The sequence below is a fragment of the Poecilia reticulata genome, chromosome 17, assembly GCF_904066995.2.
Source record: "Poecilia reticulata chromosome 17, P_reticulata-male-v2, whole genome shotgun sequence".
NCBI classification, from domain to species: Eukaryota; Metazoa; Chordata; class Actinopteri; order Cyprinodontiformes; family Poeciliidae; genus Poecilia; species Poecilia reticulata.
In genome coordinates this window covers 25,207,318-25,222,880 of record NC_088846.1, presented here as the reverse complement: position 1 = coordinate 25,222,880, position 15,563 = coordinate 25,207,318, and the positions used below count along the sequence as shown (strand labels likewise).

The 15,563-nt window shown below is 36.2% G+C and overlaps 1 protein-coding gene across 2 annotated transcripts in view; it reads right to left on the bottom strand.

Annotated features, from left to right (window-relative positions):
* Positions 1-744: 744 nt before the first annotated feature.
* The window catches only part of nfatc4 (nuclear factor of activated T cells 4), a 37,109-nt gene continuing 22,290 nt past the window's right edge, over positions 745-15,563 (bottom strand). For both annotated transcript variants that reach the window (XM_008434010.3, XM_081598109.1), the window contains 10 exons: positions 15,210-15,385; positions 13,936-14,098; positions 12,892-12,992; positions 10,236-10,337; positions 8,636-8,823; positions 8,408-8,548; positions 7,077-7,132; positions 5,136-5,262; positions 2,211-2,900; positions 745-1,010 (listed from right to left, as the gene is read on the bottom strand). In XM_008434010.3, the coding sequence (XP_008432232.2) occupies positions 949-1,010; positions 2,211-2,900; positions 5,136-5,262; positions 7,077-7,132; positions 8,408-8,548; positions 8,636-8,823; positions 10,236-10,337; positions 12,892-12,992; positions 13,936-14,098; positions 15,210-15,385 (1,806 nt within the window). In that variant the 3' untranslated portion in view covers positions 745-948. The remainder of the gene's footprint in view (positions 1,011-2,210; positions 2,901-5,135; positions 5,263-7,076; positions 7,133-8,407; positions 8,549-8,635; positions 8,824-10,235; positions 10,338-12,891; positions 12,993-13,935; positions 14,099-15,209; positions 15,386-15,563) is intronic.

Sequence of the window (15,563 nt, the reverse complement as noted above, 5' to 3'; positions counted from 1 at the left end):
TTTGGATGCAAAAAAAGATGAGCCAAAGTTTTTAAGCCAGTCAGTGGGTAGTTATAATTTCAGTTTGGTTATGATGAAAAAGTTAATTATTGAAAAGTACTCCCCACTGAAACCAAAAAAGTGCAACTAAATTTCTTTCTAATTGATTTTTACAATCCCAATTAGATTTTACAGGCTTTAAACATTTGCATCCATCTTTGTTTCAGCAGTTGCTTTTTTATTTTTATTTTTTTAAAGTAGACAACAGAACATAGGGCTTTTAGTCTGACTGTAGATTTGTAAAATTTGGAAAGTAATAATTTTTTTGAAAGCCTTTTCAGCTTCTTCACTTCAACTTTCTGAACAGAAACAAGCTACGGTTTTAACATCTTGAGGCACATTTGGAGACTGATTTAGAGAATTAGTTCATGTTACTGGTTAACTTAATGATCAAACCTTAAAATAAAACATAAAAAGAATATGTAGTTTACAGCAGCTATTAACTGCACAACAACCTTGCACTGACTGCTATTTGGCGACATTGGATCTTAAATTGTGCAACTGAGAAAAAAATCTCCTGAATAGTCATCTTTGGTTAATTAAAAGGTTTTTGTGCAGTTAATAGCCGCTATAAACTTTGTGGTCCCAATATAATTAATTCATGAAACTTTTTTCAACAATAATTATTTCTGCTTTCATTCTTTTAAGTCTGTTTGTTTCAGGCTACAAATAAACATCCAAAAGAGACACCAGACTCACACAGCGTAGTTTCTTATATAATTTATTTTGGCAGATATTTTAAAACATCAGTTTCCCTTTTATAAAACAGTGGTTGGAATAAAATTGCATACATTTCCCACCAGATTCCCCTGTCAGTTATGTGCTACTGCAGTTATCCCAACTTAATACCAAGTGCAAAGGGAATTTAAAAAGATGCTGAACGTCAAACCGGGTTCATCACAGGCTGGACTAGTTGTTCATGTGCGAGCCTGACTGGTAGGCCTGGATGTCCTCCCCGATGAACTCTGACACTACGGAGGAGACAGAATAAGAGAGGAAAATTAGAATCTGAATTGTGTGTAACAAATGTTGCACTTTTGGTTCCTAATCAAACCGAGTCTAACTGACTATCGGGTGATAAAACGTCCCAAAACAGGAATGTCAAACTAATTTTCGTTTTGGGCAAAAACAAGATGTTCCAAAGGGTGGGTTGAGCCAGAATGTACAGAGAAGACCCATTAAAAAACTGTTAAAATAGAAATAAATAGCTGTGTCTGCATCTAACGAGTATAACGGTGAATTAGGCTCATTGATGATAAAGGGGGAAAAATAGGAGTGAATTTTTATCAAAAAGTTAGGCAAAAATCTCTGTAATTTTAGTTCTGTTTGTTTTCTGTGTGTTCTGAAAACATTATGGTACCTTTTTGAGTTTATATTAATAATAAAAAAACCTACATACAATCTAGTATGGAGCCCCCTAGTGGACATGGAGGATTTTTTTTTTCTTTTGCGTTCCCTCAAAGAACTGATCAGTTCATGCGGCATAATTGAATACTGAAAGTCTTTCTAACGGTGTCCACCATATTTTCTGCTATAATATAGGGTATAATATAGTAGGTTTTTTCCATGCATGTTAATATCTTGTTTGTGAACTATGTGAAGTTTTATGCACCACAAACCTATGTGCAAAATGCAAAAGCAGTTTCTGTTTATTACCCCGTCTGTACGGGGTAATAATGTCATGTCTGACTGTTTTGATTGTGTCTTTTTGCGTTGGCAGTCTGAATGGTTAATAAAGATGTGCAGTTCCATCTCAACTTTACGCAAACAAACATAAACATGCAGTGAATAAATTTATTTTCAATCAGTTTTTTGCATCAAAGAGGCTGCGGCTCTTTAAGTGTGTATATATTTGCAATTTTAAATCGACATTTGTGACTGTATATAAAACAGATTAGGGCGTATTGGCTAATTTATTGTGGGATAACGCAAAATGTTTTTTTCCCCATGTCCACTAGGTGGCTCTGTAATCTAGTGACCAAACATATATTTTAGCTAATTTTTCCTGTATTAGCTGCATTTAGCTGAATGGACTACATCCATGTAGTGATGCTACAGATGCTAGTCACTACATTTGGTTTAAATTTAGCATTGTTGCTAATTTTCAGCAGCAGCACCCCTGATTCTGGTCTGATCTTCATAAATGTTCTTGTCTCTTATAGCTGCCTCACCTTCTTCAAAGGTAATGTGGTGCATAGAGGCCGAGCTGGTGAACTCCAGTGGACACTCCTGGTTCTTGGCGTCCCCGTCTCCCCCGTGACTTGTACCCAGCATTCTTCCCTGAGGTTCCCAGCCCTCGTAGTGGGAGTACGGCGCCGGACAGGCGTCCTGGTAAGGGTTGGACGGAGGCGAGGGACACAGCTCCTGAGGATAGGCGGAGTACTGCGGGAAAGGCGAGGTGGGGATTGGGGGCAGCGGGGAGTTGGCCAGGGGGCTTTCAGTGGGGAACGGGCTGAGAGAGGAGGAGTGGGACGGAGAGGGCGAAGAGGACAGGTAGGGGGAGTCCAGCCACGGGGAAGGAGACGGGGACGGAGGTTGAGGACCGCGGGGATAAAGAGGGGGGAGCAGTTCGGTGAAGCCCAGCTCCAGGTTCTCAAAGCTGGGGTTACGCTCGGACAGGGGCGCCCTGGACCCGCCTGGCTCCTCCACAGCACTGTCGGGTTTGGGGCAGTACTCCTCTTGGTAGCTCATGGCCGGGCAGGGAGGGGAGTAGGTGGAAGGGTAGGGGGGAAGGTGGAAGCCGAGGCCGCGGTCGTCCGACACGTGGAAGCCTCTGTCCATTCTGGGCGGACACACAGTTCCCCCGTCCAGAGGGGGAACAGAGGGACGGGACAGCAAGGGATCCTCTTCTTTAAACATAACTGAGGGGAAAATAGACGGAAATGATCTAATTCACATAACATTTCTATTTATCCTGGGTTTTTCATGATTAGCAGGTTTAAGCTAGAGCTATCTGTATCAGTCCCAATATTGATAACAACAGATCGGGTATCGGTGACAATGCGCTCGATCTATTTAGATCTATTCAGTCTAATTCTATACTTTCAGCTCTGATCAAAGTAAAGCTTTATTATTTATTTTACTTTATATTTAGAAGTCCTAACGGCAATTTCTGAACCATCTGAAAGAAGATTTGCTGTACTTTATTTTTTACAGGTTTAACCAGGGTAGTCAACCTATTGCTTTGTCAATTTCAGTTTGTTTATTAATTATTTTACATTGGCTGTTAAACTCCTAATTGCACTAATTGAAGAAATTAAAGTTGTAAATGGCTGCAAACAGATGCCCAGTTATACAACTTTACATCTTTGAGAAGCAGAAGTGGAGCCTCCTGCACAGCCAACAGGAATGCAAGAAGTGGTTACTGGATGGTAAGTCAACAACAAAACACTTGTCTTTTCCAGCAGCCATTGGACGGCACATAAAGTTGTAAAACCAGCTGAGCAAAGGTGCTGGAGCTCTGCTCTGGTTGCTAGGTAACGGGGGTGGGCTTAGCTGTGGTTGCTAGGTAACGGCACAGTGGCTGTCAAATGTGGCTCAACATTAGAGAGGTGTTTGAAAAGACTAATTTTCCAGACACCAAAAATCATTAACCTATTGCCAAAAATCGGCTCTGTCTTTTTTTAAAGCATTTTTAAAAGCAGTTGTGTAGAAAAACATGCAAAAAGTGAATTTTACATAATAACTTCCCTTTAACCTTTAGTAAAATATATGCTTTTATTAACCTGGTTTGATAGTAAATGTAAAATATAAGACATAAAGTTAACACATACTTTATTAATCCACATGGCTGCAAATAAATCTCAAATATGCAGAATGAGGTAAAGATTGTAACCATTAAACTTGTAAAACTCAAATTTCTACTGCACAGAAACAGGAAAAGCAAAGCATGATGACTGCCTTGTATGTTGTCACAAACATACAAATTATAATGAGAGAAAACAGGAATATAAAAGTTACTGATTTAGCTATTTTCTGCAAAATCCACACAAACATACTGTTTTTGTTTGTTTTTTTCACCAACAAACAAACAAACTTATTTTTACCCCTAGTTAAAGTGTGTTAAAAGTCTTGATGTAAATTCATCTTTTGTTAAAATATATATATACATATTATTAAATTAGCATTACTTTGCACTCCTAACCACTCCTGCAGCAACTTTTTTAATACATTTTAATATTCCAAGAACTTTTAACAAAGTAAATCAACCATAGAAAAAGACCTCATTTTGTCTTGCCAGCACACATTAAGCAGAAGGCAGCGTTCCTACAAATCTCCCACTTTAAAACTCCAGACTTTTCCTGCCAACATCTGGACAAATTTAAATCAGGAAACATCTTTAACAGTTGGAGATATCTGGGCTGGTTCATCCTAAATTTAAAACAGATTCTTCTAATGAATTGATGCTTTGGCATCTACTTGAACCCAGTTCAAGGACTTTGAGTGCAGCTGATGTAAAAGGATCTGGAGCCCAGAAAGGAAGTGGCGTGACGTTTGAGTGAGTGCGACTCAAGAACAAACAAGATCAATTAGTTGGAGAAAAAAAATAAAGTTTTGATGTGACTTAAAATAAAGATCATCATGTAAAAAGTCGAAAAAGTTTCAGCTGTTGTAGGGCTTCATGTCACTTTAAATTCAAATAAACTGCTGGCCAGGCCCACCAACTCAAAATTTAGACTTGCATGTGAAAATGGATGCAAACAGATACACAATTACACAACCATACATCTTTGAAAAGCAGAAGTGGGGCCTTCTGGACAACCAATGATAATACAATAAGTGGTTTCTGCATATTAAGTGAAAAACAAACACTCATCTATTCCAGCAGCCATTGTACAGCAGAAAAAATAATAAATAAACCAAGACTAACAGAAACAAACTGCAACGAACCGTCACTCATACGGTTCAGAAAGTGCAATTAGGAGTTTTAAATGTAACGTAAAAAGGACAAAGCACAGAATTAGACTGAATAGATCGGCCCTTATGGATCGGACGCATTGTCACCGATATGAATATCGGATCAGTGCGTCTCTACATGCAAACATCAGGAGTGTTAATGAAGTTGGGATGAGGTAATAAAGCTGCGAGTCGCTCACCAGGAAGGTACTTGAAGCAGTGCGTGCTGCTGCGCTTCCTCTTCCCGTTGGAGACGTACAGACTGACGGACACGGGCCGACTGACGGAGACGTCGCTGTAGGCAGGAACCCTCACACACAGCAAACACTGCAGCAACAAATACACGCACATTTAGCTACGCATTATGATTCGCTGTTCAAATATATAACTAACACAGAGAATAAACCTTAAACATATTGAATGAAAGTTTTACCTGAAGACAGTTGAAACCAGATAAAAAGACAAACACATTTTTTTCTCTCCGTCTGAAGTTAAATTAAACCAAACTTTTTTTATTTTAGCTTATTAAGTATTACCAAAGTTATTTCTATTTGCTCATTTTAAAAATTTTTGAGAATTTTTTTCAGAGATATTTTCTTGGAAGTTTTCACAAATTCAAAAGTTGACCTACATTTGTATACAATTACCTTCAGTTTATTCAGTGAATGTAAACATCTGGTTTAAACTGTATGTATGTATATAACTGATATTTACACACACTGAATAAACTGGAGTTAAGTGTATCTATACAAATATATATATATCAATCTTGAGTCTATAATTAAAAATGAACTAAATATTAAAAAAAGGTATAAACGTTTTTGGACATGTGCACATCCTTTCTGTCTTCTTGGTACATTTTCATTAGAGGGAAAATAATGGACTGAAATGCGAGTGACTAATTTTTAAACAACATTTTATTAATAGTTTTGCCTTTTTTATCCCTTTAGTTCCTACAGATGTGGCGCTTTCAGCAAACAAAAGAACAATTTTAACAAGCTAATCTGGGCACATTAGACTCCATCTTGGCAGAGTCTCAACCACTGAGGCTGTGATTTAGTTTTATGGATCTGATTTCATGCTTTTCTACATACTGCTTAATAGTTGAACCATTGTTTCAGACACAAATTTGCTGCTAAAAACCGGTATGGGCACATGAAGAACTGAACCAGTAAAGAATGCATTTACACTCGCTGTTAAAAGTAGCATGTGGCGTGGATTTTCTGCTAAATGTGGGCGGATCGATACAGATTACCAATAATATCGATACCAGATCAGTATCAGTATTAGATCAATGCTTTAGTGTCAGATTCCCTCTTGACATTTTAATTTATTTTTGTATTGTAGTTTCTCAATTCAACCTCATTATTTATTTATGTATTAGTTCTCAAATTATAGTTTCTTGCACTTAATTAAAAATAATGCACACAAATCATGTAATTGTTTTATTAAAAATGTTTTGGAGACACTTTTAAGTTTTGTCCAAATTCTCTCAAGGTAATTCAAATTAAAAACCACCAAAACACCCAAACGTCCGAAGTTTGATGATATACCATATAAACCACAAATAACAGCACAACCATTTTCATACTGATGATTATTATTTTTAGAGGAATTTTGTTTATAGAGACATTAAAATCAATCTGGTTTTGGTTGTATTTGGTTTCTATTTTCTTTTTATTTATTGTTTTGGTTGTTGATTTTTTAATTTGGATATATAAAATATTTTCCAGTAACAGTGTTTTTGTCACAAAACTAAAGATTATTGGTCTGGAACTTGCATTATAATGCCATTATCTATATACTACTTGAAAATGATCACAAAACAACAATATTATCATTTATTGTAATAATTACTGGGTCAATTTATCACCATTAATGCACTGCAAAATGGTGTAAAGTGGTGGCATTGCTGCCTTGGAGCAAGAAAGTCCTGAGTTCACCGCCCAGTCTGCAATTTTTCTGCAAAATGTTGCAAGCTAGCAATCAAGATGGCAAACCTGATGGTATCCGATTGTCTTTTATTTAATATATCCACATTTCTGTTGCTTATATTCAAATCTATAACAACATAAATATAAAAGTATTCCCTGGGTGGATCATCAACAGACATTTAAACTGAGAGGGGGTCGTAAAATTACCTCGTTGCTGTTGTCCCGGTCCACATGTGCCTCCTCCTCCCACTGTAGTTTCCCATCTGATGTGCCAGAGCAAAGACAAACTTTATATTTGGTGAAATAATTTTAATTAAAAAAGCTTGGCATTGATGAAAAAACAACAAAAATAACTTAGAGGCCTGAAACATAAAGATTTTTAATTCAATAAACATCTCACTGAGTATATCTGTAGTTTTAACATCAACAAACATAGCAAGTAATATTTTTAGTCTGTCTTTAGAATAAAATATTAAGTCTACATTTTTGGGATCATAAATTCACAAAAAATATGCTGTAATGCCAAAGGAAAAGATGATTGTTTTTTTTATTTATTTATTTACATTTTTTTTATTTGTTTCACGGATAAACCTTTAAATGTAGCATCTCGTTTTTGAGGGGTTCTTACAAATATAAATGTAAACAACAATAGTACAATTGTAATAAATCCAAAATATAATAAAAGACATTTAAAGAATAACTTACTAGCAGAAGTAGGAGTATTTTTAAATGGTTTGTCAAAAGTTATATTCCCTCCAGTTATTATTTAAATTAAAAAACAAAGGCTAAGATTGTTTTTTTTTTTCAGAAACATAAAGTAGCTTTGCATCATTACTACTCATATTGATGTCCAGATATATCTACCAATGAGATCTAACACAAGTGTCACGTTCAGCTTGAGTGACATCAAATCCAGTATGATGAGGATGAATATACAATAATTGCAGAAATTCTAATTATTGAGAACTTTAAATAAATTATTTCAGGGTTCCTGCAGGTCTCACAAATATTTTTAAAGATATTTCTATAACCACTATAAATTAAATTGAACACCTGCTTTACAAAAAAAAGAAAAGAAAAAGAAAGAAATAAGGAAAATAGAATATTTTGTAGAGCTGAAGTGCCAAGCTTTTTAGCTCAGATTGCACGTAGCATCGTACAGGATAGCAACAGAAGTGAGCAAAGTCAAATGTCCAGTCAATAAAGTGATAATTTACACCTAGCCAGCTAGCTAAGGATTAGCAGCTAATTAGCGGTAGCCTCAATAAGCTTGAACCGCAGAACGTAACGAAGATGTCTGGGTGCGACTGAAACTTTTGCCTGACAGAAAAGTCCGGAAAGAAAAAAAAATCTACATCGAATATTTGAGATTAAATAGTCCAGCCACGACAAAATTTAAGTTACGTGATTACCTTATTTAAGGCCAGCTCAACATTTGACTGTATACAAAATAGACCAGGGTGTATTTGCTTATTTATTTAATTTAATTTCATAATATTTTCTGACTACGCCATTTTGGGTTGGTGTCAAACTCATACCGGTGCCTCTCTCCATGAAGAGGACTCTGGAGATCGGCAGGAAGTTGGTGCCGCTCAGCAGCAGCTCCTCGCCTCCCTCCACCGAGCAGGACGTGACGCTGACGGACTCGATGACAGGAAGCTCCTGGGCCGACCGCTGAGCTGAAGCGGCAAAAACGGACAAACGTTGGCCTCTCGTGGAATTACAACAAAGTTTTAAATTCAGTTGAATTTTGTGCAGCGTCTTACAGCATTCAATAGGCAAAGAGGCGACCTGCAGAGCCAGGACGCGCCCAGGAGGGCCCACAGGGGGCGCTACAGGGAGGTGAGTACGAAACACCAGACGCACGCGAGTGTTTTTCCTCCCGACGTCCGTTTCGCCTTTACGCAGCTCGATGTCGGAGTTTCTCAGTTTCAGAATCCCAGCGCAGTCGATGCTGAACATCAAAGTTGTTAAATGTTTTTTGAAGTAGAAGAAACTTCAATCCTTCATAAACGATCTTATGTTTATTTTCATCGTGATAAAAATATATCGACAGCATCTTCACATAAATTGAAAAAATAAAACAAATAAATTTAAAAAAAGACAATTTTCTTCTTTCATAGGTAAGGAAATTCAGACATAAGAGAACAAATAGGATTTAAACTTTTACAATCATCTTTCTTCAAATGTGGACAATTAATGTTTTGGAATATCTTAAAAGAAATGCAGAAAACATTCTTTGAGTGCAGTCTTTAGAGAAAGATATACGTTTAAAAAAAAACTCAGAAGCAGCAGATTAAGTCTAAATGTTGAGCAGCAACACAAAAATCAGGCCCTAAAATTTTGCTAAATTTGAGCAAATCAAAGCAGATATAAATATTTTTTTTAAGTCTCAGAAGCTAAATGCAGTTTTAAATTTGAAGTGAGAAGAAAAGTCTATCCACAACAACTTAGCCCTACGTGGAAAAGTAATTGCACCTTTATTAAACAATAAATTAGCTTTGATTAACCAGATTTCATCTGAAAAGCTTAACTTAATTTCAGCTTTTGGTTGGTTTCCGACAGATAGTTGTGGGCACGCTTCAGCTAATGCGCTAATACCGTAGCTAATTTTTCATTTAGCGCTTTAGCTAACTGTGAAAACACTTAGCGCACTTATTTCCCCTATGTAACTGTTTTTTTTCTAAATAAACTCTGAAGTGACACCATAGTTGGCTGTTTTGGAAGCTTTCAATAGAATAAAATTCAACATATATGTTGAGGTTTTGGTTAAGTAGTTAGATGTTTATATTCATGCTCTTAGTTTGAAGTGGGAGAAGAATGTTTACGCAGTGGTTCCTTCTCTTCTCCTCACGTTGTCCACCTGTGGTGCAGTGCAGATATTTATTCTGTATTAAAGATGTAGTAAACAGTTTAAAATCTACCGATATGCTCTGTGACCGAAGGCCTGCTGCTGTGTTCAGTTAAGCAAAATCAGCAACAGTTGGCAAAACTCAACAACTAAAAACTGAAACCAAAAGTGAAAAATCTGCTCCAAAGAATCACTTTCTGTGCAGATAGACATGCAATAACAGTTTTTATCCTATTTAGGGCAATATGCTGTTGTAACAGATGGTGAGTTGGGTATTGGCATTAGCTTCTGCTAAATACCATACTGGAAAAGCACTTTAGCTTTAGCATAACTAATGCTAATGATTAGGGCTTTTGGGTTAGAGCAACTAACTTTTTAGTAATCAATGTGCACCACTGCTGACAGACATGAAGAATAAAGAAATAATAAACATAACCTGCCTGACAACATGAAGTAGGCTAAAAGATTTGAAATAGTAACACAAACCAGATTTAAAGGCTTCAATTCGTACTCACAGGGCGGTCATGTTGTTCTCTGGGTTGAGGGGGATGTCCAACAGTTTGGTCCCTGCCTGGACGCTTTCATGGCTGGCGGTTCCGACCATCTTCCCGGTCACCCTACACAATGAGAAACATTTAAAATTAAGAGTCCAAAAAGTCCAAAAAGAAGTCGGGTACCTCACCTTACCCAAGATATTTCAATTACCTGTTTGCCTTTCAACATTCATTTGACAAATATCTACAAAACAAATGAAAATACTCTCTTTTTTTTTACATGTTAGAGGGGGGAAATCACTGCAAAAACACAACATTTTAAGAGACAAGACAAATATTTTTGGTCTTGTTTTTAGCACGAATGTGTTATTACACTTGAAATAAAACAAAACTAACTTACAAATAACTTTTCAGCAAGATAAAAGAGCTTGTTTTAAGTCAATAATTCCTTAATATTTAGTCCTTAAAAACATACTAGTCTCATAGACAGATTATTTCACTGATAACAAGGCAATTTTCTCATGTTACATATAATCTGCCAGTGAAATTTTCAAAAATTTGTCTTAAACATCTCGCAAAATACAACCCATGAAGTTTACATTCTCTTCTTTAGTCTTTTAAACTAAATGACATCACTGCTAAAATACATATTTTACCAAGTATTTTTGGTCTAGTTTCTAGTGCAAATATCTTAGTACACTTGAAATAAGACAAAACTAATTTGCAAGTAACTTTTCATAATGATAAAGGAGATTAATTTAAGTCAACTAGTGCTGGTTCCACTGGCAGATTATTTAACTTATAACATGGTAAAAATGTCTTGATAAAAGTGAAATTATTTGCCATTAGAACTAGAAGTTTTTCATCAATATTAAGGATTAATTTACTTAAAACAAGCTCCTTTATCTTGCTGAAAAGTTACTTGTAAGTTAGTTTTGTCTTTTTCCAAATCTACTAATATATTTTCACTAGAAATTAGACCAAAATACCTTTTAATCTTTTGTTGCAGTTGAATGTATATTTTCCTGTAACATTTCTAGACTAACTTGCACCAGAATTATGACAGATGTCCTGATAAAATGTGACGTAAACGTGTAGTATCACATATTCGTTAAAAAGTAAATTTCTTCTTCATTACTTTAACGCCTGGATCCATAAATGATCATTAATTTAATTATTTCTGCAGCAAAGCCTCAGGTACTTCATTACAGTTTACATGTTTATTCTGGCTTTCTAAATATTTGTACCCCAACCAAAAAGTAAGTAAAAGTTTATTTATTAAAAACAACCAGTAGTTGTCCTACTGAGATGTTTTAAAAAATCTCAAATGAGCTTGAATTGTAGCTGTGATGCCCTGAATTCATCCTGATATTATTTGTCCGAGTCTGATGTTTGTATTCAGAGCTGAGAGAAATGGGAGGAGATATTTCCTGGCGGCAGAAAACGATTCGTTACGCTGCATTTAAAGCCGCAGTCAGATGATGCATCTTGTGAGGAGTTTTAGATTTAATTAATTGAAAAAGAGGCATGGAGATAAATTTGTTCTCTCTGCACCAGGGTGAAAATAGTTTTGGGTTTTTCATCATAGTTAAGTTTAATTTCATTGTGACTTTTTGTTTGTCAAACTCAGTTAGTTTTTAGAGTGTGTTTGCTAGTTTTTAGTAGTTGAATATTGTTTGATTGTTTAGGTTTAGCTTAGTTTTTATTATAGTTTTTCATACCTTGGTTCATTTTTATTAATTATTGTGATTATGTTAATGAATACCATTTTCAAAAAATAGATTTAATTTAATAGATTTAACAAATTGTGTTTGCCGTTTTCTCCCAGCTTCTGCTGTTGCCATTTTGCGATATAGCGAGATCTAGGAGGAGAACGGAGTGGTGTTGAAATTGTTATAAATCAATTTCACGTCTAATATATGGATTCATAAAACATAATATAACTTCAGTATGCTTTAGTTTTATAAATACATTATATATTTCCAGTTAGTTGTAGTTTTTCTCCATCAAACACTGTTTTTGTTTATTTCAGCTAATAAAAAATGTTTATTTCAGTTTTAGTACCGTATTTTCTGCACTATAAGGTGGACCTTCAATGAATGGTCTATTTTAAAACTTTTTTCATATATAAGGCATTATAAGGTATTATAAGGCGCATAGAATAGACGCTACAGTAGAGGCGGGAGTTACGTTATGCATCCACTAGATGGAGCTGCACTAAAAGGGAATGTCAACAAAACAGTCTGACTCCGGTCGGTGAGGAGAACCTTCTGCGACTGGGCCGGGGCGTGGCCGGACGATGGTCACCCTTCTCCATTCGCGCACAGCATGTTGGTGGAGAACGTGGTGCTAAATGACCTGCATCCAGACAACCTGATTCTAGACGGTCGGTAGGTAGATAGGTCAGTCAAACTTTATTAATAAACCAGCGTTCTGACAACTATCCCAGCATGCAATGCTGCCGCCGACTTCTATGGGGAAAATGAAGTCGGCGGCTGCTTACCGTAATTGTTAGACCTGTTGTGGCTCAATATTGGTCCATATATAAGGCGCACCGGATTATAAGGCGCACTGTCGGCTTTTGAGGAAGTTGAAGGTTTTTAGGTGCGCCTTATAGTGCGAAAAATACTGTAATTTGTTTGGTTGTAGTTAAGTACGCTGACGGTCTGGTCTGTACCTGTGTATCTGGTAGAAGGGATGAGGCCTGATCGAGCGGTCGTCAGCCGTCCCGACGAAGACCTGCAGCGACAGCGGCTTCCTCTCTGCGTATCCGCACAGCTGGACACACAAACAAACCACACAGTGACGAGAGCAGCAGGAGACACACGTCTGCTTAAATCACAGGTGGCCAAAGTGCGGCCTGGGGGCCGTTTACGGTCCTCTGGATAATTCTGTGTGGCCCCCTGCCACAGTTTAAATCAAATACAACGATTTTTCATTTATTTTAGTTTGACAAATTTTGGTGGCAAATAAAATCCTAAATTTACAAGAAGAAGGAAATGTTTGATAATACATAAGTTTCTTATTCATTCAAAGTCTAAAGTTTGAATTTATCGTTATTTTGTATAATTATAGGATTACAAACTCAGACAATTTTTATGATTTGCATCTTAAAAACCTTTTTTTAGATGCAAAAATTAGAGTTGTTGGTATTTTGGGGAAAAATATGAAAATATGAAAAATGTAAAAAAAAAAAAATGATTCTAGAAAATAAAAAGTTGACTTTTTAGATGAAAAATAGATTTTTCAATCTAAAAAATGCAAAAAATACTATTTTTTGCTATTTCTAAAAAATATGAATATATAAAAATATTTTTTATTCTAAAAAATATAAGCTAAAAGTAAGTTTTTTGCTTCTAAAGACCTTTTTAAATATTCAAATGTCTTTTATTTAAAGTAAACAAATGTACATAATAAGATAAAAAATAATTTATCACATTTAATAAAGTTTATTAAATGTACTTTATAAGATTTAATAAAGTAAACAAATTTTAATAAATTATATATGAAATTCAAAGTTAATTATTTACTTTATTAAGGTAAATAATTACTTTATTATTTGAGCAGATAAAACAATAAAAGCCACATGAATTTCTGCATTGAATAGAGGAAAATTACTTGAGTTCTTTGAACTTTCATTTGGACCCTTCTGGTTTAAATAAAACAAATCTGGAGTAAAATCCTGGTTAGATGTATTTCCTGTGAGAAACGTCGGTCGCACCTTGACGACAGGATGTCCAGTTGGTGCGGCTTTGACGGCGCCTCTGCTGCCCTCCGTCTCGTAGTGGGCTCGATGGTGTGGCCGGGGTTGCACCTCGATGCGCAGCTCATACTGGTCAAACTGGGACGGGAGCGGCCAGTCAAGTGGAGGCAAAGCATTAGACCTAAAGGACAAAAGATTAATGTTTTACAGCTGAGAAAAACATAGACAACAGCACAACAGACACCCAGTGTGAGATATAAAGCAAATAAAAAGATTTAAATTAGCACTGGTTGTTTCTGACTGAGTGGTGTATATCTGCAGTTAGAACTGGGAGTACTGGGAGAAGGCACAGGAGCTCAATCTTTTGTCTTGAACTGTCACACATTTAAAAAAAAATAAAAGTTACTAGGGGTGCAGTGATTACATACTTTAACATATTTTTACTCAAGTAAAAGTAAAAAGTAGACGTCCAAGAAATTTTGGGTTTTGGTTAAAAACGTCTCCTCAAGCAGTGAGATCAAATTATCAATCACTTAATACTTAAAAATGACATAATCAGATGGACCAAAATGTAAAGTTAAGTGGAAATCTTGGTATTTTAAGGACAAAAATGATAATAATTCATATCAGTAACAAAATAAATAAAATCAGGCTAAACAAAATGTTTCCAAATGAGTTTGTTTCAATAAAAAATTCATGAAACTTTAACAAAAACTGCACATGTGTGTCTGTGTCTGGTGAATTTTTGGTTAAAACATGTTTGTTTTTCACTCAATGGGTAGAAAATCCAGAAATTTTACTCAAGTAAGAGTAGAAGTAAATTTTTCCCAAAAAGTTACTCAAATGCAAGTGAGTAAATGTAAGTAGTTACCAAGTAAAAGGTTGAGAGGTTTGACTGACAGACTGGCCCACCAGGTCATTTAGCGTAATTTCAGACAAAAAAAATGCTATTGGCCAAAAATCTGAATCTTCAAGTGAGGTTTTTTAGAGATTGGGCAGAAATCTGCAATCTGCGCACCTCTAAAACTTGCGTACTGCAGCTTTAAGAGTGAGAACATGTACATAATTGTTTGTCTCTTTGTTGCCCTCTGATGGACTGGCGACCTTTCCAGGGCGGCGGCGCAGGATTCACGGTCTGATTTTGACTATTTGAGATCAGATTTTAACAACTCTGGAAACTCTACGCTGAAACAGGGTGGACACACTTCTCAAGTGTCTTTTGGTTGTTTTTCAGTTTGAACAGAGAACATTAGAACCCCTCACACTGGTTTTTATATAAAATGTGTTCCTGCCTGAAGAGAGGACTGTGGGCGCTGGCTCTGGTTCTGCCCCAGGCCAGGGCAGGGGGAACCGGGAGGTAGTCCATTCCCAGAGACGGGGGCTCTCTCCTGGGGTGCTGGGTCTCCGGCAGCGGACAGGGGGAGCTTCGGCCCAGACCCGGCTCCTGGTCCACTTCTCTGGGAGACAACTGCAGCGAAGCAAGTCTCTGTTTAACAGCTGCTCTCATTGGCTGCATTTACATTACAAATATATTTGTTTATATTCTGCTAATGTAAAAAAGCAATTATGGTGTTTCCATTAAATAAATTAAAATCAAACAAAGTTTGTTTACACAATATGTCATTAAAAATAAGGGCAGATTTACA